Source organism: Notothenia coriiceps, unplaced genomic scaffold, assembly GCF_000735185.1.
Source record: "Notothenia coriiceps isolate Sejong01 unplaced genomic scaffold, NC01 NC01_scaffold00024668, whole genome shotgun sequence".
Classification (NCBI taxonomy): domain Eukaryota; kingdom Metazoa; phylum Chordata; class Actinopteri; order Perciformes; family Nototheniidae; genus Notothenia; species Notothenia coriiceps.
The window spans coordinates 2413079-2436169 of record NW_011357369.1 but is presented as its reverse complement, the minus strand read 5'-3'; the positions used below and the strand labels follow the sequence as shown (position 1 = coordinate 2436169).

At 44.2% G+C, this 23091-nt stretch overlaps 2 protein-coding genes and 2 long non-coding RNA genes across 4 annotated transcripts in view; 3 read left to right on the top strand and 1 right to left on the bottom strand.

Moving 5' to 3' along the window:
• LOC104955584 (uncharacterized) overlaps positions 1–238 on the top strand; it is an 11308-nt gene extending 11070 nt beyond the window's left edge. Inside the window, exon 3 of the long non-coding RNA XR_799465.1 lies at positions 110–238. This is a non-coding gene — a long non-coding RNA (uncharacterized lncRNA). The remainder of the gene's footprint in view (positions 1–109) is intronic.
• The window catches only part of LOC104955586 (uncharacterized), a 17498-nt gene extending 17165 nt beyond the window's left edge, over positions 1–333 (top strand). Inside the window, exon 3 of the long non-coding RNA XR_799466.1 lies at positions 323–333. This is a non-coding gene — a long non-coding RNA (uncharacterized lncRNA). The remainder of the gene's footprint in view (positions 1–322) is intronic.
• matk (megakaryocyte-associated tyrosine kinase) overlaps positions 1–23091 on the bottom strand; it is a 634871-nt gene that overhangs the window by 436914 nt on the left and 174866 nt on the right. The gene's annotated exons all lie outside the window — the stretch shown is intronic.
• Positions 378–23091, top strand: part of LOC104955587 (transcriptional enhancer factor TEF-3) — a 43386-nt gene continuing 20672 nt past the window's right edge. Inside the window, exons 1-8 of the mRNA XM_010782944.1 lie at positions 378–473; positions 10763–10827; positions 11722–11793; positions 13110–13238; positions 13626–13669; positions 13961–14022; positions 14211–14341; positions 14686–14859. Of these exons, the coding sequence (XP_010781246.1) occupies positions 467–473; positions 10763–10827; positions 11722–11793; positions 13110–13238; positions 13626–13669; positions 13961–14022; positions 14211–14341; positions 14686–14859 (684 nt within the window). The 5' untranslated portion in view covers positions 378–466. The remainder of the gene's footprint in view (positions 474–10762; positions 10828–11721; positions 11794–13109; positions 13239–13625; positions 13670–13960; positions 14023–14210; positions 14342–14685; positions 14860–23091) is intronic.

Genomic DNA, 23091 nt, shown 5'->3' with positions numbered 1-23091 from the left:
CAAGATTAAATGAGAAAGATGACCAGACTTATAATGAAACCCTTGTCAAATGTTGCCTGACTAATATGATAAAAAAAAAACTTTTTACACAACACCATATCAAATTCAGCTTCCTTTTTTTTCTTTCCCAGGACTGCCCTGCCAAAACTAGACCATCATCTCCTCTGTGGATGTCATACAAGCTGTGAGCACTGGTCTCTCCCTTTCTGCCGTTGTCTCCCCCAACCCAGACCCTCCATCCCCTGCTCCTTGGACCCCTTCCCGTCGTCCCACCACGTCTGCGGAGTGGGTGCCCGCTCCCTCCCCCAGGGGTGGGAGTGAGGAGCTGGGAGACGGACTAGAAAAAACCCTGGAGAATGATGCGGAGGGCGTGTGGAGCCCCGACATCGAGCAGAGCTTCCAGGAGGCCCTGGCCATCTACCCCCCCTGTGGCCGAAGGAAGATCATCCTCTCGGACGAGGGCAAGATGTACGGTACGCCCATCTCTATCCTCCTACCATCATGTTCCTTTCCTTCTCTAATGCCATGCAAAACATGATACTTCGTTCTGCTCAAAAGACATTTTAGGACTTAGACATTACTCTGGATATATTGGTGTTCTTGACATTGAGACTCGTCTCAGGACAGCAGTCACAACTTGAAATCTGCAAAACAATATTCATGAAGGATTCTCTGTATCAGATGTGGCTCAATAGACGAAACAACTCTCATTCGTCTGGAATGACAAGATCTTACACTGGATCAGTTTCAGCAATAGTGTTTTTTTTTTTTTATATATATATTTTTTTCAGTTATAAAATAAACAGATATTGCTCCAGATAACAGAAAAAACAACAAAACACGTAACAACAAACAACTAAACAAAACATAACGAGGGGGGGGGGGTGATTGTGACATACACAGCAATAGTGTTTTGATTAGTTGAAAAGGCCTGCACACACTGCAATCTATAATTGTGAAACATTGTGGTAAAATCCAGTTATTGCACCGACCAATGGAGGACTTGATTGAGAGCTTAAACTGACTGGCTCCATAAATAATAATGATAATAATAATAATGATAAAAGTGAAAGCTTAATTTCCAAAATGAAAGAAGCTATTGTAACTTTACTATCTACATTGCAACAGTTACTTTGATGTAACCTCCTCTGATGGTCTGCAGACAGAAGAGAGACCACAGTCATACTGTAGTAAGGGCTTGTTAATAAGGTGCAGCGAGGGTGCTAGGTGCACCTCATTAAAAAGCTCTCACTTTAACTGTGACCTCCAGGTCTCATCATTCGAGTGTTCGACAAATATTTCTCAAACTTGTGGCATTAACTCATTATCTCTTATACAATGTTTGCTTTGATAAACTTGATTTGCTTGAGGATAACACATTGGGCTAAAAAAACAATGATCATACTAAACAAGGGGGGAAATAACCACTCCTGCTACTTTTAAAGATGTGGATGATCAGTCAAGATTCTACTGAAATATTAATAAGCAGTTGATCAATATTATTATGGGGTAAGATGTGTTTTTCTGATAGACTTATGAGAAAACAAAGGTTTAGGCTGATAACTTAAACATATCTGCTGTGGTATGGGTATCACAGCACACACACGGAGCCATTCATCATCACCCCTGTGTTCATGCTTCACATTACTGCTGTTTCCTGCACAGCTGTCAGCTACACTTGGTCCCATAGTGGACTGTGGCATTATCTGAATCACACACTCTTAGCAGTCATTCTTATACACGTACGTGCACAATGTGCTTCTCATGCAGATTTCGGTCTCAGAAGCTGTGGTATCAAGCTGCGAAGGAAAACGATACACTGACATGTTCACAAAAAATGTCTTCAATTTAAAAAAGCAAGGCCGCATTTCTGTACATTCCCTGAAGATCTGCATTTAATTTGTATTGGTCTGTCGCCTCAACATACATTCTGGCAAGCCCGATGTCCCATTGTATTTCTGGCAGTGATAGTGGAGAGTGCTTTGCAGTATTCGTAAGACCAAAATTAGCCCACATCAAACATGTTCAGAGGAACGGGGTTAATTCTCAGTTCCCCGTTGTGATTGAATGGCTTGGATGCTAACTTTGTGTTGTTGCCTCAAGTAATCCGCCAGATATTTTGCTGGGATTTTCCACTCTAGCTAGGTATCAAACTGTAAATGCTGTTTGATGTTTGATTCTTTATTTGTGCCCTCCTTATTTATTTTTTTATTCCTTAAATAGTAATGGTTTGGAGTCTTAAAATAATTTAACTGCGGGTCGTTTCTTATTGAATCTTTGGGTAATGTCATTGTCAAACAGGTGTTGGGAAGGTAATGTGACATTCCTCCACAATATCTTGCTGAAAGATGTTTGGTAGCAGATGGCTCGTCTATCGTGTGTCTGACTGTTAGATAGTGGATCTGGTTGGTGGAAAACAGGCGGACAGAGGTAGTGATGCTGTCAGACAGCCTCTGTCATCACCTTGTTCTGTATCCATGCCAGACAGCTCCTTTAACTGTTGGCTTTGCCTTGCCTAGCTTAGCCACCTATTGAGGTCACGGCCATCCTCTGATCAACACTTAAACCCTTATAAAGCCTGTAATAATAGTTGGAGGGGGGCAGGTGGCTTATTCTGTGTAACAGGGAGCTGGATGTGTAAAAGATGGTGGTGGTTTTTTGGCAGAGCAGGCACTGAGGTGCCCCTTCTTCCCTGCGGGGGTCAGGGGCAGGTGATGCACGCCAGGGAGCGCGTTGGCCCGCCAGGAATGGCATGTGTGCTTGGGAGCCCGGGGGTTCAAGGCAGCTCGGCTGTAACCTTAAACCAGAATAGACGTTTACCCTTTGAGCGCCTGAAGGGGAGGAGGATGGGTGGACAAATAAACACCAAGGTGGGCAATGGTGTCTTGCATGGCCTCGGGCTCAGCAGAACTCTCACACCTGTCCCCAGTGTGTGTTTATGTGTGTTTCACTGCGAGAAAGGTGGAGGTTGTGTCTCTGCTATTTCTGTGATTTACCTCCCTCATATCTCTGTTTCAGACACCCTGTCTTTGTCCTTTATGAACACCCTTTTCTCCCTCCTGACAGTTGGTCTGTCTGCCTCTCAGTTCACACCCAGCTGCTCTTGGTTCAACCTGAAAGCCTTGCGGCAAACCCAGATTTATGACTTGATAAATGTGGCAACCATGTGACCGTGTTTGGCCCACTGTGCCCCGTCATCGGCCCGAAACAGCCACATCAGCCCATCTCCTACAGCCCCTGCAGCACCCCGTCCTCCGCTTTTATCACCATCCCTGGGGTCACAAGTGGCCAACAACTCAAGTCATTCAAGCAGCCACAATCAATGCAAAGCCACTCTAAAGGTCTTAAGTGTTAATGTTATTAAAGCGCTGATGGGAGGGGGGGGATCCTAAATCAGGTAGCCAAATCTAATATCAGCTGAGAATATCTTAAAAGCGAGAACTTGATGGTTTTAGAAATGCTATTTTGTTTTCATACATGGGTTGAATATGGACACATAGACACATAGACAAAACAAACTTCTAGCAGAATAACTGTTGGCCGAGAGCAACATACTGAGGATTTTAGTTTGAATTCCCCACTGAGGCATGAATGCCATTCTTTGCTAAACAATATGATATTGAGTCTCTGAGCAGCGAAACAGAGGGAATGTGTGCTTCTTTCCATTGTAAATTCCTCAATAGAATGGAATGTTTTTAGCCCATATTCCTTGTACATTCATCACATTTCTTTCCCATAATGCTGTGCATAGCACTGGCCCTCTCGCCCATTACTCAACAGACCTATTAGCTCGCTTATTAGGGACGGTGTCACGGATATTGTGGCGGTTATGTGCTCCAGCGGTAATTCGTCAAGCATCTGCCAAGGAAAACATGTCCTGCCTTGTTTGGCTCTCAGCGAGAGGCATGCCCTGTGGTCTGACCGAAGGCCTCATGCTGCAATAATGGAAAAAAAGTCCCAAACTTGTATTGCAGCGTTGTGCTGGCGGCTCTCACTAGAAGAATATGGCACTGATTATATTTCTTCTTTATTTACTGCCATGTAAATGAAACGTGAATTTATGTGCAGCTTTCGCAACTGTAATTGCTTAATTGTATGCTGTCTTTGAAGTAACTATCCATCTAGCAGCATTAAATCTTGCAAAACATCCTGTTTTATGCAGCCGTTTGGTTTCGTCACACTTCATGACATCTGTACACGGAGCTCTATTCTCACATTATGAAAAACATGTTAGTTCATTGGGCAAGTCAATGTTTCTCTCAGTGCTGAACTAAGAATACCTGCAATATGAATCATGTCCCCACTAAGCTTTGCTTGTGCAACATGTGAACCCATTGTCTTTTTTTATCAGGCGATGTAAATATGTTTTTGCTTCAAGTCATTCTCATTAAAAATGTGAAGTAAAGGTCAGCGGAAAGCAACAGCGAGTCCTCACCCGGGTACAAACTCTAGAAGTAAAGTGAGAGATTCACCAGTGGCCTTGACCTCCTGACCTTTTGAAGAAGCCTCTGGGGTGTGTGTTTCAAGTGGGTTTCCTCTGTAACCATGGCTCAGTTCTCTGCTTGAAGGAGTACACTTCTGCTCTATGTTTAGCTAATAATTGGCTTAACTAATGGCATTGATACAAACAGGTTATTGTATTATGTGTTTGTTGAAACGGTTCGAGATTCTTTAATGTCAACACCTCTATAACACAAAGCGAACATTCGTTTCATGAAGTTAGGATTTATTGCAGGACTTTTGTAATAGTTTGGTGTACCCAATAAACGTACATGCGAGTATACTGTATGTTCTGCATTGACTAGCTTAACTCCTAATCATAGCTCTGTGATGTTTAGAAATGATTAAAACCATGATTGTAGTGCTCCACTGTACCGTCAAATACCAATATTATTGATTTCTTGTTCATTTATTTATGCTTTCAAGGAAAACATTTTCCTATTATTAGAATGGCAGACGAGGGGCTAGTGTTCAGGGTGAGACGACACAGGCAGCAGGAGGATGAGCCTGTTCCTCCATTTAGTCGTGACGCCTGACTTTCCGTCTCTCTTAAGATCCGATGCTCTCGGAGGGTTGTCGAGGAAACCTCCTGCTGATGATGTACGTATGTACTTGTCTTCTCTGTATCGCCCAGTGTAACCAATACGACTTGGTGAGCAGTGACAGCTGTCCGTGTCAGTTTATGTAGACATCTCAGATAAGCCAGGTGAAAGGTAGAAGTGTCCAAACAGCTCGGACATCTGTTGATCTGTCTATGCTGTTAACATACTGTATGTTGAGTATCAGAGCAAATTACCTCTGCATAAATCTCTGTAATTTCAAATACACTCGTGGCAGGTTATGTTAATTTAACATGACATCTGTTAAATGTACTCCTCTGCAAGAAATACTATACTTGGTTAGAAATCAAGAGGAAACTTCAGATTTGGCTGGGACAGTAGCGCCACTGATGAGTGAAAGACTCTGATTATCTCACAGCTGTCATTAAGGCTGGCAAAAAACCCAGCTTCCTGTCCTTTTCATAAAGCAACTGCTCCCATAGTGTTTATTCATGTATTTCTTATGGAAGCATGAATATACAGTGTACGCTAAATTGTTTGACTAATGACATATGTTTGTATATTCAGCTGACATTAAGTGCACGGACAAAAAAAACAGTGATTGTGATTAATTTTTAAACGCATTCAAAAACCGCTCTTCATTTATAATTCAGAATGGCAAGAAAATGTCAATTTAAAATATCATATTTTTTAGTTTGACCCTTAATGCTGGTCCAGCAGAAGTTGCATCATTGGCTCTATACGGCTGTGGTCTTTGACTCGTTGTTGGTATGGAGGCTTGATAGAGGTCTTTTCAGAGCTCAGTACGATGTGTCCAGGCTCGATCAGAGGGGAAATAACACCCAGCCAAGACATTCCTGAAGCCTAAATGTGACCTTTGTTTTCCAGAGCAGACACAGTGGGGCATATGTTGAGGGGAAACCTATGGCTGGCAGATGTGTCTTCAGAAAGGATGGCAGTTTGTACAGTAAGACATACAGAAACAAAATGTACTCGGGAACACACAATCAAATGTAGGCCTTGAGAGAAACTAGCTTGCATGTGGTAAGAACACATTGTAGTTTAAGCTGTATACACAATATAACAAAAAATACAGCCGCACGCATACAAGGAACAGTGTTGTTCTACAGAGATGGCTGAATCATTAGTTATAAATTGCTTTTAGGATTGATGATTGTAGTTATTATAATTAGGGGCATCATTTTTGAATAGTGTTGAAATGTGTGATTGACTAATCACTGATATGGTTTCTATAGGTTCATGCAAATATGTGGTGTTGTGAAAACAGGACAAGGGGTGATTTTAGAGCAGCAAATGCAGGACCCGCTGTGGACCAGTCAGTATTTAGGAATGTGAGGAATGCACTGGGCTGAGATGGAGATATTGAGAAGAGAGGGATCAGGCCAGGCCAATGATGACCGCAGGCCCATGCGGGAAGGGCAGATTTATGACCATTCAGACCCAGGGGTTGACTTTTGGAGGGAAACATTAGGCTCTCTCTACTAACCTTGTCCACCTCTCCCTACTAACCTCGCCCACCTCTCCCTACTAACCTCGTCCACCTCTCCCTACTAACCTCGCCCACCTCTCCCTACTAACCTCGTCCACCTCTCCCTACTAACCTCGCCCACCTCTCCCTACTAACCTCGCCCACCCTCTCCCTACTAACCTCGCCCACCTCTCCCTACTAACCTCGCCCACCTCTCCCTACTAACCTCGTCCACCTCTCCCTGACCTCTGCCAACAGGCCTGTGGAAATAAGCCAGGAGGGAAGTTGGTGAAACAGTGTTTGAATAGCTTTTAAGATCACTTTGACTCCCAAACCAAAATCTTATTATTTTTTGATTTTCTTCAGGCTGTATCTGTACTGAAGTTTAATTCATCGGAAATGAAGTAATATTAAATTTTTTAAATCATAATAAAAAGGTTATCTAGTTAAAATGTTTAGTTTTGAACCCACCTATCCATAGGAAGAACAATAATATGTATTTGATAAGCAGAGACATTATGGAGATGTTTTCTCCCCTGAGATATGGTTTCCCAAAATAATTGTCCCTGCTTAGTTCTGAGACAATATGTACCTTTACAGAACTCAGCAGTCTCCACTGAACTTCACTTTGAGTTTCCGCTGCTGGGGTCAGCAACTTTTCATGCCCTTAAGAAAGGTTTCCAGAATCATATTTCCCCCAGACAAGTCCGTGACTGCAGGCCGTGTGATAAACAACATCAAACTGTGGACCAGCGGGTGATGGTATAATGTTCCTACCAACTCTCCTGCAGCTTTGGCTGGCACAAGTTCACTGTCTGTGCTGCTCTCATTGGATATCATGATCTCATCGCAGTGTGACTGAGTTCCCTCTCTGATCTCATGGGTGTGTTGGAGGATATTTTTGATGGGGCCCTTCCCCAAGCACTCACACTAGGAGTGGCAGGGCATCTGATACGAGAACCTGAAGCAAAGCCCCTTTGACAGCCCATTAATGAAGCTGTTTACATCCTTTCAATACATACCAGGCTAATTTAGAGCAGGGATACCGTCCTATTGACAAAACTGTTTGTCCTTTGCTCTGTTGTAGTGGAATACAGTTTGTAATTATTCCTGAGATGGAAAACCTTTTAATGTAGAATGTGAACGTTTTTTGTTTATTCTCTTGGTATTTCACAGCTTTTACAACTCTTATTTTAGCGTCTTTACTGGTTGATCCAGTAAGACAACAACTTGGGTCCGGTAAAAGTGTACAAATCCATAACAGAGTTTAAAAAGTGTCTGGCTATCAAAAGGTTTTCTGTATTCATGAATAGTTTGTATTCGTCTGTGGAGACATGCTCTCACATCTGTGTGTGCTACTCTGAAAATCCCAATTGGATACACAATGTACATTTTACTGTACACACAGTGAAGTTTCCTGGAGATAAATGGCTGGGAACTGGAAGAACGTACTGCTGTATCGTGAGGAACACGATAGAGGCAACTTAATGTTCATTTGAGGTCAAGTACTGTGAGCAATTTGACAAAGCTCTCCGTTCGTCTTTTCAAGAGCTTGATTGCGAGGAAACGTGGAACACTTTCTTAATCCCTGGGGAATTAAAGAAATATGCATTTATGGGCTCGAACAATCAGCTGCCAAGTGCACCTCCCGATAAACACTCAACGGTTGAGGAGTTACAGCCCTGAAAAGAAAATAAGATTGAGACAGAATAAATGCTGCGACTCAACTGAAGTGTGTGTGAGTTTATGTCTGTCTGTGTGCCACTGTGTGTATAAACTGGAGTATAGGGCGTCTTAGAGAGAGAGAGAGAGAGAGAGAGAGAGGTTAAGTCCACAAAAGCCTCACACAATGGCAGTTCCGTGTGTGTGTGTGTGTGTGTGTGTGTGTGTGTGTGTGTGTGTGTGTGTGTGTGTGTGTGTACTTTACAAGACTCAGTTCAAACTCTCTTTCTTCTGTTGCTCACCAAACCAGCACTGGTTCATTCTCATATAATGTCACTATGTTTAAATGTATATGACTTGGATTGATTGTTTGATGCTGCATAACAAACGTGGCCGATGACAAAGTCCATATTACAAACAATCAAAAGGACTAGTGTTGTACTGCATACATGAGGATTTTTCAGGTGGAGAGACAATTTCAGGTGTAGAGACAAACTGGATAATTCCAGTTCATGACAACTTATAACCTGCCTTCCTTGAACTAGAGTAATAAACTGGACTCATCCATTAAAATGCCTCTAAATATCCCCTGTTGACTTTCTAATCCTACTCTAATAGATTTAAATACTGTGTACCCTGGTTTAAAGAACATATTTCTGGCTGATAGATGTCGCCCTGCTGAGAATATCAATTGGCAACTTTAAATGCTATCAAGAAGCATTACATGGAAATAGTTTGAGCAAACTGCAGTTCACATGAGTACTGGTAGGAAACATCTGATCACTTTTATGGCCTGACAAAAGTCCTGAACAGGGTTCAGCCAAGTTTCAGGTTCCCACTTTTCACCGTATGGGGTCGCATGATCGGTTGGTTTATGAAGTGTTGTGAGGTCGGACCCAAGCGTCACTATGTAAGGGAAAATGTGATGGGTTTGTACCAGGTTGTGTGTCGTGACTGATCTCTGTGTTAATTCACATGGAGGTGCTCTGCCAAGGGAACATGACCGTGTTTAAGAGGTGGTGCAAAGTCAAGCCAACCCTTGTATGACTGTGTGTGTTTGGTGCATGAGAAATCTCCCTTGAGTGATCTCATGTATGCGTGTTTATCTGTGTCCTCCCTTTTTATTAGTATCCGCTTGTAAACATGCTGTTCTCTATACAACTAATGATAATTTTCATTTAAATGTATAAATTCAACGTTATATACAAGATTAATGTTGTTTTCTGTCTACAAAATGACCGACTACACTTTCTCAAACACAATATGACCTAATTCTTGTCCATCCAAGATTCAAACTCAATGATATTTAATTGATAATTATATTAAATAGTCAGAAACGAAAACTGACATTACAGAAGCTGCAATTAGCAAATGTAGCATTTTTTTTCAATACATGACTTGCCAATGAACTAATTAATTTATTGACTTAAGGTTTCAGGACTATCGGAGTGAAAAAGGTTTGTGTATTCCTTGTATAATAACCACTACCCTTTATACTGCCCATAATATAAGTACAGGGTACTAGAACAGTAAGAGACCCCCCAATCTACATCCTATTTGTGCGTTCTTTACAATGTTAGACATTCAATTAGAGCTTTAGTTATTGGGGGAAAGAAGCTCCATGACCGTTGGCCTCCGCTGTAACCGGAGACTCTGGATGGGAGGGAGGGATACGAACGAGCCCAAGATTTACTGCGTGCGTAAAGGCATATTCCATAAACATTGAAACACACACCAGCTGCCCCACCAGACTGGGCCCCCTTTGGTCAGTGGCCTGTGTCGAGTCCAGTCCCAGGATCTCCACCTGCTCGGTCAGTGTGACCTGTCTGTCAACAGCGGCCGAGCGCAGACACACACTCAGTGTACAGATAAGTTCAGTGTTCACTCAGAGGGTCAGGCTGACGCAAGCTCTGACACAGACACATGTATACGCTTGAGGATATACTTACAGTTTTCAGTGTTGACACTCTTGAATCTTGCTTCAGGCACGTGTGCATGTCATCTGTACGTGCATGCATGCAAACTCTTCCAAGTATGTGCATATACAGACATGAGAACAAAAATGTTTTGAACAGTTTATTTAACCTAATATACGACGGTGACTTCAATGACAGCAGTGTATTTGCATACATATGTGCACAGAAATATACAGTGTGTGTAGTATATTTCTAGAACGTGCTCCTTATTAGCCCCCGACTTTCAGTTCAAGTTCATGTGTTGGAAGTGGGATAAGATAAAACATGAAGGACATTTCTTCATTACTTAAGTTGTAATGTTGTAAAGTGCCAAGATGAAAAGATTACAATCCAGAATAAATACAATGCCAAGTGAGACTACCAGCACAGCTGAAAACTGTACAAACTTGACAATAAACACACTAGTGTATGCATATTCTAATATAAGATATTGATTAAAAAAAAGAGCCCAGTTTCACTTCTCTAAAGAATTTTTTTTCTGCTCCTAATAATACATTTTAAAAAAGGACTTAATTGTCTTCCCCCTTCAAATGATCACTGATTCTAACGTGCTGCTGTTTTCTGGTCCCCCACAGGACGAAACGAGTTGATTGCACGGTACATTAAGCTTCGCACAGGGAAGACGCGGACCAGGAAGCAGGTAAGTTCTCTGCAAATGCCATTCGAAGCAGCCTCTATTTTTGAACCCCTCCAGAAAAAGTATTTTGCTGCTGAGTGATGCCCCAATATCCTGGGCACCCCCACCCCTGACTTCTCACCCCCTCTCTACATAGAGGGATAGAGATGATGATTGATTTAGGGCTATGGCCCAATGCACAGATGCCATAGGATCATGTGTTGGTGTTGTTTCTTCACCACCTCGTGGATCTGTGCTTGTTAGAAGGGAAAAGAAGCTGGGGAATACGGGGATCTGGGTGGGAGGCTGAGGCGGGTCGGGCCAGGGATTTGGAACACTATCCTCACTACGGTATCTGATACGGAAGGACTGATGTAGGGCCAGTGATGGATGTGGAGAGAAAGGGTTCCGGCTAAGTAATCTGGCAGACAGTGTGTGGGAATGAGAAGAGATGAGTGGAGATGAGAGGAGAAAGGGGGGCAGTGAGGGATCAGAGATGGATGATGGGACAGGTTAGAGGGATAGAGGGACACCTGCTGGTCCAACAGCAGTAATCTGAGGCACTCGAGAAAGCTACAGCTACTAAAATATTACCGAAAGGAGTCAGTGTTATATACTTACAATGCAAATGTATTCCAGTGCATAACATGAATTGTGAGATGGAGCTATGAATTTTAAATAATAACTATATATAATAATACAATAGTTATTTGAGAGGGTTAGAATCAAGATCAGTAGGATCTCCGTGGTCATATCACACATATTCAGCTCACCCCATTAGCCAATTTAAGTTCACAAATTCATCTATGGAAGGAAACAGAAGCATCTGGTGGAAATATATTAAAAAGAATCAAACACTGCAGAAGCTGGATACATGTCTCATAGATACAGTTTAACTCTGTGTCTATCTGTCTGTAGGTATCTAGTCACATTCAGGTTCTAGCCCGGCGGAAGGCCAGGGAGATCCAGGTGAAGCTGAAGGTACGCTACGTGAGTCAACCTCTTTTTGTTCTTTTATATTCACTAAATGTCTTGATGTTCCATTTTAATGCACAAACAAAGGATATGGGGATTTAATCAAAGCAGCAATTGCAAATCTTAATGTGTGGCATCCTACACAGATTTCCCCTTGCTCACTGCCAGAACAAAACATACTAAGGGTGTGATTAGTATGTTGCATTTTGCCTATTTGATTTTAATCAAGTAAAACAGCAACAGATGGAACGAGGGTGAACACATGATTACCCCTATATTGTTCCTCGGTTTGTTAAAGGTATTCCAACATCCTCACACAAAGGCATAAACGATTGGATATTTTTAATTGCGCACTCTAAATTGATGCTAGGTTTAAGTGGGATGCTGACACATTTCAATGAAATGTGAACGTATTTCAGGAAGCCTAAGGCTTAGTGTGCAGGATTATGAACACGTTGAACAAAACACAATTGTCAGGCTACAAATGAATCCCTGCATTATTCCCTCCAGGTATTACATTTGATAAGTCCCTCAATAAAAGTGTTCCCGGTACGCTGAGAGCTCACACATCCCTGTCCCCCCAGTACTTTCTCAGTTTACATTTCTCGTCCACCCGCATACTTGCAGCAGGCAACAGGACCCTCCCTCACTTTGGACGGCGGCCACCAGGGTTCAGCTGGCAGCCCGGCACCGGTCACAGGGTTGGCCTCTGTGACGGACCTTTTTAAATGTGTCTTTGCTGTAACTGAGATCCCTACCACATCTACCCCCTCCATATTTCAGCTATGCCCTTGTGTTAGCCAATTCTGGGAAGAAGAATGCGACGTGTGGCCTTGCCCATTAGGGCTGGGCGGCAAGTGCTTGTAGTCCTCTGTGGTTTGGAAACTGCACAAGGGGTGGATTCAAAAACAAGGTGTATCGCTTTACAGTAAAGGACAGGAAACACCATTTTGTAGCTCACCATTTGAAACTTAATGGCATTAAGCAATTTTGATGCAATAATTAGCATATTAACACATGACCCGGTTCCCTGCCTTCTCTGCCAGTTTGACCTCAACAGAAGCTAGTTGTCATCACAGGCTTGCCCCTGCCAAAGCAATAAACTTAACTCTTGACCAAAAGGCCGCTGGCTGTAATATCACCTTCTCTTCAGCTCTCTGCCTGGCGCTGATTCACTAATGATGCAAGCTGGCCTCGGCTCCCTTCATTTCCCTTTATAGAGCTCTGCTTGTGTTACCAGTAAAAGCAGGGGCGCTTAAATGGAGTCTGAGTGCTCTCCCTTTGCGTAACTGTCTCTTTGTCTGGCTCTCTGTCCCTGTCCATAGGACCAGGTTGCCAAAGACAAGGCCCTGCAGAGTATGGCCACCATGTCCTCAGCCCAGATCATCTCACCTGCGGCTTTCCAGAACAAGATGGCTCTCCAGGGCCTGTCAAGGCCTGCTTATCCCACTACCGGTGGGGTGAGTCCCTGACCATTGTCCCCTACATTAATGAGATTAACCTGAAAGACAGAGCAGCAGTCACTTTTATAGAAACAATACCTGGGGATAGTGGTTTGGGCCAATACGTCCATTCATTCTTCCTACTGATATGTCCATTGTTTTCCCAGAATGTTGGTACTTGTTCCTACTACTCAACCTATTTATGTGTTCATTTTACACATTTTAGTCTGCTTCACCTTACTATTTGTGTTCTTTTAAACGCATTTGTTGGATTTTCCTGTAATAAGGAACACCTCAGCTCTGTGCTTCTGTTTTGAAAATCAAAACAAGCTCAACCAAGTGTATGTCTAATATTTTGTTTAAAGGTGGAACTGTGTAAGAGTTTGTACTTCCTTTGCTTCCCAGTTCTGGCACGGGGGACTTTCAGGGCAGCCAGGAGGACACGAAGAGTGAGTATCCCTTTTTTCCCCCACTCTGTAGTGCTACAGTATCTAGCAGTAATTTATCTTGAACATCTTAATAATAATCAGAGCAATTTCAGACAGGCTCTTAATCTATTAATGAATTAAAACACATCACCATAATTATAGAGAAAAGTCTTCAGCTGTCTACCATTCAGCATACCACTCTGCCCCCTGAGTCTATGGAGGTCAGGCGGTCCAATTAGTGTGTGAGGTGGGGTCATAAGGCCGAGGCCTTGCATAACGTGCCTCTCCCTTTTGTCTGTCTCTTCTCTCCAGCATTAAGCCCTTCTCCCAGCAGAGTTACGCCATGCAAGCGTCCGGCCCGACCCCTATAACAGGTGGGTTCTCCTTCTCCACCCTGCTGTGTTGACAGAGGGCTGTCATGCCGGCAAAGTGATGAGAACACCCGGCTCGTGATGAAGAGCTTGCACAAAGTGCAGTGAAATTGCTGCAATATCGCCACATTTTCTTTGTAGGTTTTCTAATTGTTGCACATTTTAAGCACTCACTGCCCTCTTGGCTGCAGGTTATGAAAGCACAGCCGGGCTGTCAATGTCTCCTGGTGCCCCCCCTTGGCAGGGTAGAAGTATTGCCGGCTCCAAGCTGCGGATGCTGGAGTTCTCTGCCTTCCTGGAGCAACCTCAGGACCCGGAAAATGTGAGTAGACAGAAGAAGATGGGTGTGATCAGAACAAGGGCACCAAAACATTTACTGTTAACATTATTTAGGATATGTACCTTACTCAGCACCTCACAAAGATCACAGGATCATTTGTATTTACACATGAAAAATATACAAACAATCACAGCACATGATCATGAATGGTCCTGTGGAGAACAAGGGTGGAACCCTTGAGACAGCTGATGGGATTTTACAATGACTATGATTCAGTGGAACAGCAGGCCCAATGGGAGAAATATGCATGGAGTGCAATTGAGCAAACTGGACATTTGTCCTTTTTGGCTCTGTTCATCTCCTGTTATGCACTTTTGTCTCCGCAGTTCAACAAGCACCTGTTTGTGCACATTGGTCAGTCCAACCCGAGCTACAGCGACGCCTATCTAGAGTCCGTGGACGTCCGACAGATCTACGATAAGTTCCCAGAGAAGAAAGGAGGCCTGAAGGAGCTGTTTGACAAAGGGCCACCTAACGCTTTCTTTCTCGTCAAGTTCTGGGTAAATCATTTTGGACGGTTTTAAAAATATACAATCCAGTTCAAATAGATCTGTTGCCATTATGTTTGTTACCTTTCATTCAGTTCCTCTAAATCCGGTTGAATCTTGTAAACTAATTCCGAAAAATAAATTGTTTATTTTTATGTGACCCATATTTTTGTATAATGTATATATCAGGCTGATGCTCTGTGTGTGGTATGTTTCATACAGCACCAGATCATATAATCCCCCCCAAGCCCTGAAGGTGAGAGTACAGTGAATACTCTTGTTAATGTTTTGTAGCACCTGTTGGCTGTTAATGGCCTAGCGGTGTTAACTGTGTTGAGATAGCTTAAGCATCGGAGTTAAAGGAATTTAAGTGCGATTTAAAGGCAGAATGAATTGAAAGTCATTGCTGCCATGACCTGTTTGGGGCTTTACATGGATGCATGCATTAGGCGTGGGGGTATGTGTATATGACTGTGATTTGATGTGTGTGTGACAGCAGCCTTGGGGAGAGTGGCAGGCCTGATCTTTCACCAGGGGAAATTTGAGCCCAGGCACCTGTCTCTGAACTTAGACTGAGTCCAACCCTCATCCTCTTTTTGCCATTCAGGTCGGTTGACCCACTCGAGCAGTCAGGAAACTGTTCGGCATTTATACTACGACCGCGCCGCGGTGACACTGTGGAGCTTGTGCATCGATACGTTGTTCCTCCCAAAGTCCAGACAGGGACAATCAGTGGGTGGGGGAAGCCCTGTTCTTGGTTGTGTCGTTCTGTGGGGGACGAGTCAATTTGATACCCCTGTGTATAAGATATGGTTGGAACCATATGCGGGATATGTATAAAACTGTATGTTGCAGTCTACATTGTGTAAAGATTAAGAATAATTCACCAAGGCATGAATATAGGTGCGGCATTTGCCAACGCTGCTGTGAGGGTCATGGACTGTCTCCGTGTCGTTCCGTGCCTCGTGCGGTCGTCGTTCCCCCTCCCCGCTCCCCAGCGGGTTGTGCCCGTTTCCCTAACGCGTTCGTATGTGTTAGGTATGTAAGCAAGGATCTATGGTTTTGGTTGCCGGAAGGACTACATGTCTTAGGTTTTGATCTTCAGATTTGTAAGTGCGTCGTATCTGAATTCAACGAACGAGTTTTAACGTCTATGCTGCGTATCGTCGAAGTTTAGCAGTTACTGGGACTGGTCGAGTAAGCGAAGGTGTTATCAAAAATCACAAACATTCAGTGTGGTAGTAGTTATAGTAAAGATGTCTTCATGTAAAGTGGAATGTCAGTTTTAACTTTCACATAGAGCTGGTAACGACGCGAAATAGTCGTAACGTAACATTATTTGAATTTATTTATTCTTCTGAGCCGGTCTTTTGTGAGTTCTCGTAGCAGTCATTAAACATGGTCCTTGACAAGATTTGGGTGATGTTTGTGAATGTATGGGACTATACTGTGGTGTTGTGATTGTTATTGTACTATGTGAGTTATTTAGTACGGGACAGCTTCTTCATACAATGAGAGTACGTTGAGTTAGCAAATAGCGATTTTCCGCGCGTGCCCTTTTGCTCAGCCGTGTTCTTTTCTTTGTGTTGATTAGTTAGTCAGTCATCATCCGTGTGGCTTTGTGTTGTGTACTAGGCAAGCGTAAACACCGAGTCCTCTTACTGTATACACCTCTGCGAACCTCACGTGGTAGAGCAGTTTACAGAATGCGCAGACTCGGGGAGCTACGCACGCGAGAGACGAAATGTCCATGACAAGACAATTAAGTAGGCCCTCCGGATTTAGTCGGGTTAGAACTGGGCCATTGTACTCACTGTACGACAGAGTACCATCAAGTAGTGCCACCACCCCGCAGTTTATATACTTGCGAACATCAGAACCAGTCCCCATCCGTTCCCGTCCAACGGGCGAGTACCTGCCCGTGTGCGATTACAGAATATCTTTTAAGGACCACAACTCTGGTAGTTCACACAATGTTCATCCCTGATCTACACTTTGTTCTGGATCGGTAAGGGTGATGATAGAGAGGAACTCTGGCGAGAGAACTCCTCCGTGTGGTGGTGTGCGCAAGTCTGTTTTTCGAAACGCGATGTAAAATAAACGCTCTTTCTTCTAATACTAAGTGTAGAGCTCTCTCTTTTCCGATAGGGCAAGTTTTCTCCTCTTTCCTATGTCGAACGATTTCCAGGCATTCCAGTTCTCGGTAATTCTTATTGTGGTGCTGGTATAAATCTCTCTTTGATACAAGAGGTTACAGTTCGGGTAAACACCCTCGCGCACGCTTTAAGATCGTAGTCCCTTTGGATCTATATCATTGGAGCGGCATCGTCATGGGAAAAACTATTGTGGTAACGCTCACGGCCCGAGTCCCGCACTCTATAATGTCAGCTCACCTTCCTTCCCCTTCCCTCGCTTCGACTCGCACGGGGTCCGCTCTAGTTAACACCGTCTCGTCGTATCTGTATTGGTCTACTTGAAAGGTGAGACGAGCGCTTGTCCGGAAATACCGGGAGAAATGTTGATATTGATAGGTGTGTTCTGTTGGTATATAAACGCGCTCCTCTAAGTGCGGGTACGGATGTATTCATGCCCCGTCGATACAAGCGCCACTTCGGGTGAGAATGTTAAGGAGGCCACAGTGAAGGTCACCATGCTGTGTCCGCCCACGAATTCGTTTTAAATTTGTCCCGATCATGCAGGCGAGTGATAGTGGAGAAGTAGGCCGAAGAGAATTGTTGCTGAATCTCGCCGCGCATATCGATTACACTAGAGATCAATTGTTGGCAGAGTGGGTAGTCAGTGCCTGCGTGTATTTGGTTGTTATGTTTCACTATGTCGAGGTAATATAATAGTGAAAAGAGGTATGTAGTTCATGTTGAGAGGATGTTGTTCGTGTATGTCTCATGGTATGGACGTGCGCTATACTTCAAGAGGTCATGACGAAGTAGCGTACAGTAACACGAGCGCCGTCAGCACGAAGAGTTTGTAGGCTACATCTCAAATAAGTAATAACCAGGATTAGAACCCGCGTTAGCCACCTATTGCTCTGTGTATCGGTGTATGTGCATGTCGCGCGGTGTATTAGAGAGGGGTGTTGCTCGTATGACCCGGACTTAGATCTCGCGCCGCTTTGTTTTAGTGTGCTGTCCCGGCTCTTCCGGTAGTGTCAGGTTATTCTGTGGTATGTGTAGACAAATTTTATTAAAGTGTTGGTAATTGGTCCTATGGCCGACGTAGAATATTAGGCGAGCTCTATGCGTAAAAGGTGGCTTTCGGTTAACTTTACGGTAGCTGGTACAGGGTGTGCAAGACTGCTGTTCCGACTTAGTAGATCCTCCATTTTTTATTTGGGTATATAGGTTCCGCCTCATTTACCGTCCGTCGCGTCGGTGGTAACCGCTGCTTGATCATTGTGATAGAGAGGCGCTGTGTCAGTTGTTTACTACTCCGGGTAGGGTATGTTGATAGTAAGCGCGATGCTCCGTTACCGCGAGCGTGGATCCTCACAGTGACGAGACATTATAGTCCGGGGTCCCGGTCGTCACCTCCGGTGATCCAGGTAAAATTTGCCGTCGTTCGGTTTGGCTCAAGTCAGTACGAACCCTCTTGAAACAATGTCGTACAGTCAAGGACTGGTGTTTAGAGTCACATTAACTGACTTAGCGTAGGTGGTCATCCGTCCAATAAGTGGGAGACCCAGTATTGTATCCCAAACTGTACGGGTAACTGGGATTACCTTTATAGTGACTCGTTACCTCGTTAGTCACTTAGAATGGTACGGTTTTGTTTGTAAGAGCGCTTGGGACTCGTTTGTTTTAGCGCTTATTATTTCTTTTTTCTTTACACTGCGTGTAAAATAGGTCCGTTTTTCTGAGTAATATTACCTTCTTTTACCTGTAGAAGCTAATTGTTTATTGTGTTTTTTCCTGTCAAGTTCATTTTCTGCACATCAAGCCTTAATATATCGAACTAGGACGACTTTTAACCTAATGGTTTGCGTTGCTGCTGAGTTTACATTAAAGTTTATTTGAAGTCACGTCTGCGTGAGACTGTTCCGGTTAGGTACTTGATGTAAAAAGTAAGTCGTCAAATCCTTTTTGCCTCATCCGCGCAAATATTATTTGCCGGTTCAGTTTAATCAATGAACTTTTATTTTCGGTGTAAAGTCAACTTATAATTAAGCGGTTTCCGACGTTCTGAAAAGAATGGAGCTGATGAGGTGGTGGACGCACGGTTCCGTCTGAACGCCTACGTCCCTGCGCGTTGTCATCAGCAGTTGTAAAGGCATGCTGGACTTATAGGAGTGGATGCTTCACTTCGGGGACGACAGCCAGAACGTCCAATGTGTTACCGACGGATAGTCAGCGCTTCGGTTCTTGTGTTGAGGGTCACAGTTAGTTTGGGTTATAAAGTTGGTCCCCTGGAGTTGCCTGTATAGACGTCGTGACAGTAGGTTATGTAGTATTTAGTTCTTGATAGGACGTTCGATGGCAATTGACCGGCCGGCTATCTGTTTTTGCTAGTGTAGCCAACCGGCCTCACACCTGATTGCTACGCAGTCAGCTTCGGGTGCCTTCAACAGATGCGAGAGTTGGTTGTCGAACTCTTATAGTCTGGGCATTCGTTCTCTAAGTGGACCGGTCTCAGAACTAACTGGTCATATGTGGCAGTTTAGGTTGAGTTCTTAAGGGTTCACGCTGACACGCGTACACACAGAAGCACACGGAGCGAGCGCGAACCGCAACAGCACACACACACACCCCACACGCACCGCACACCGCCACACCCCCCAAACATAAGAATTTGTGCTAGTGGTGGTATTTAATATACTTTTAAGAGTATACCTCTGTTATGTGTCTGGGATCGCGAATGGTATGGGTACTCTTGGGATTTGTATTAGAATAAAGGGGGGTGGGGAATATTTCCCGATAAGGGTGAGACGGTTATACCACGGGCTATGGATGGTGAGAGATCATCTACCAGTTTGATTGTCGAATTGTTACATATTTCGCTTCGTCAACGTCGGCGGGGCGACGCTTACTACTTATCCAGCTACTAAGTGAGCGGTAGGGACTGAGGTTGATCAACTTCAAAACTCAACTCGTCATATAGGGGGGAGGCCTTAAAGCATAGTCTCGGAGCTACGCACAGCAGGGAGGGCAGCCTTGTCCCAGACAAAAAATGAAAAGGCCGGGTTCTCGCCGGCAGAAGATGTGGTGCCGGGGGGGTAGACCTGTTGCGAGTCGGCGAGGAGGAGTAGAGGAAGTAGTGGGACAGTAGAAGTAGGGGAGAACCCTCGGTATATCTCTCGCGATTAAGGAGATAAACGAAGTAGGGACTCCTCCTCGCGGAGAGTCACGGGGAGGGCTTGGCGGAAAGGCGGACGAGGGGTGTGTCGGCGGACAGCTCCCTTAGTAGGTTAATGGTTAGGTCGTTCCCACGTGTAACCGACTATCTGTACCACCGTCCGTCACACATTGTTAAATCGTCATGCCGGTTCGAGTTGTAGGCCGTAGACCGGAGGCCCCGTGCAAGTTTTCCGCACTCTGTTAGGAATCCTGTCCCGGTGCCGGCGGCTTCTCCCACTCCCGCCCGCCCCCGGTGTGCGGTCGCCCGCGGCGCGCGTCGGTCGCTGCTTTTTCTCGCGCCCGAACACCTTTGAAGTTAGATCTAACGCGGTAGAAGGAAAACGCTCCATCACGGGTCGGGCGGGACAGTTGGGCCGTGGGCGGTGGGTACGGTGACGGGGAGTCGTTGTGGGGGTTTCGTACTGGACCGGTACCCGAGGTGACCGCGGTGTGGTTTATCCGGGAAGTAGAATTGCTACACATTTATTTCGATGCGCACAGAGGTCTAACAGACTGCCGAGTCAAGATCGAGATAAGAGTCCGGCACTCGAAAGACGCTGGGTCAATGATTTAAGGTCTTCCGGCACTTTACGGGTCGACAAAAAAAAAAAATTCGTAAGCCATAACAGTACAGAACTCTTACTCCTGCGGGGCCATGCTATTCTCTTTCTGCTTCTCCCTCGTCCATATCGCGACAAGGAGTGCCCCTCAATGTAACAGTATTGACAGTTGCGCCCGAACTGCACTTTAGTTCTCTATCCTATAAATAAAAATATTACTGAACAACCGAATGTGGATCCTGAGACGCCAGGAGGACGTTAGGTAGGAACAGTGTGGCGACACAGGATAAAGGTAGGGTCGCAAATACTGTCAGGGAAAGAATGAAAACTAATATATGCCGCCGAGTGTAGGGAGAAAGGGGAGTGGGGGAACTTGGTTAGGTACGCCTGGCGTCGACGAGAAAGGTTCGCTGACCCTTGTCAGTGAAGGTTTTCCACAGTGGTGCGTTACGAAATAGAGAGATGTTAGTTTTTGCCTTGTCAGTTTGTAGTTCTGCCAGTACAGTATGTATTTATGGTCAGACCACCGTACCCTCAACGTTCGCGGCCGGCCGGAACCCTTGAACTTAAGTGCAGAAACGTGCGCTCGGTTTCGGTCATTTCTATACATTCGATTATATGGACGAACCTTTAGTGGTCCGGGGTTACTTCGTAGTAAACTGTTTCACTAGTCTCATTACTATCTTAGTCAGCCCCGGAGTACGTCGTAGAGGTCTCTGTAGTGACGTAAATTAGGTGAGTGGGCTTATGCTCTCATACTTTTTATGTACGTATGCATTATAGCGTAAGCGTGGTACACAACACGTTTACTTACTTACGAGATTTTTTGAAAGTCAAACTTAGTGTTGGAAACTGACAATAGCAGGAAACCTCGTGTAACGTCGTGTTTATCACGGTACTCCAACCACAACGTCTGCTTGCTGTCGTTTACGTCTAGGGAGACAGGACTCTACCGTTGGTTTATTTTAAAGAAATTACATACTTTCAACACAAAGATATTATGTCAAGGATTTCTTAGTACTGTGTATAGTAGCGCTTTCAGGTCTAAGAACGGTTGTGAGACTGTCGACGTTCTTTGCGCCAAGGACAAACTCTCCGTTAAATAAATTCGTACGTTTTTGTATGGCGCTGAAAATTAGAGATTCACTAGAGGGGTACCTTTGTCTCCTCTGTCGGGGTTTAGCACTCAGTCTAAACCTCCGGACAACACCGTCCACGTGGTGACTAGACTAGTGGTCTCATCCTGACGGTACAGTAATCACTCAAGCAACGGTCGTAGGGAACCGACTACACAAACCATGACCATATCGTGTTGTTCGGACGCCAGTTCTTTCCAAGGGACTTTTTGTCGGGGACGTATCAGGGGGTCATATCCTTCTTACCATCTGGTCTCTTGACTACTGTAGCTACGGATTGGCTCCTTTGGAGAGGCTGAAACTTCTGCGAAAAAGGGAAAAAGATGCGAAATAGTTGCGCAATTGGTGGCTGGGACGAAATTGGATTGTCGCGTTTTATTTTTTCAGTGACGGTAAGTTTTCTTTGAAAGTAAATTTCTCGCTACAACGTCGGCTCTCCGAACTCCATTTCCTTCCTACCCAACTGCACACGTACTATTTTGATTCCCGGCTCCTTTCCGTTCCACCGGTCTCAGTTCGATCCACTTATGTGCTTTTGCACAGTTCAAACACATAACGTGACCGAATAATATGGGTAAAGTTTACAAATCAACTTGTAAAGTTGCTATAGTCGTGTGATAGGAGATTAGTTGCAAAGGAATCGGAAGTATGTCCACTCAAAATAGTAGTACGAGATTTCAGTTTGCGGACCACACATTTACCACCGACCTCCACCCCCACCGACGCACACAAAACCCCCCCTATAGATTTTATGTTTATACCCCCNATATACACCTGAACATCAGCAGGAGAGGACTCTTTAAAGTAGAGACACTACATACTGATATACACCTGAACATCAGCAGGAGAGGACTCTTTAAAGTAGAGACACTACATACTGATATACACCTGAACATCAGCAGGAGAGGACTCTTTAAAGTAGAGACACTACAGTATACAACGGCCAGAAACCCCTAAAAAAAACATATAAGGCAACGCAAACAAATTATAATGAAATATTTCAGAAAAACAATTCTACCAAAAGTTTTCATATGTAACCAAAGTTACCTCGAGGACTACAAACATGGATCCTGATATTACATTTTCAGTTAGTTAGTTGCAGAGGTGGAAGACATTTATTTCATAAGAGGAACAAATCCTAAAATATTTCATTACCAGTAATGCGCTTGTGTTTAAAATCCAACTTGAAGTGCAGATATA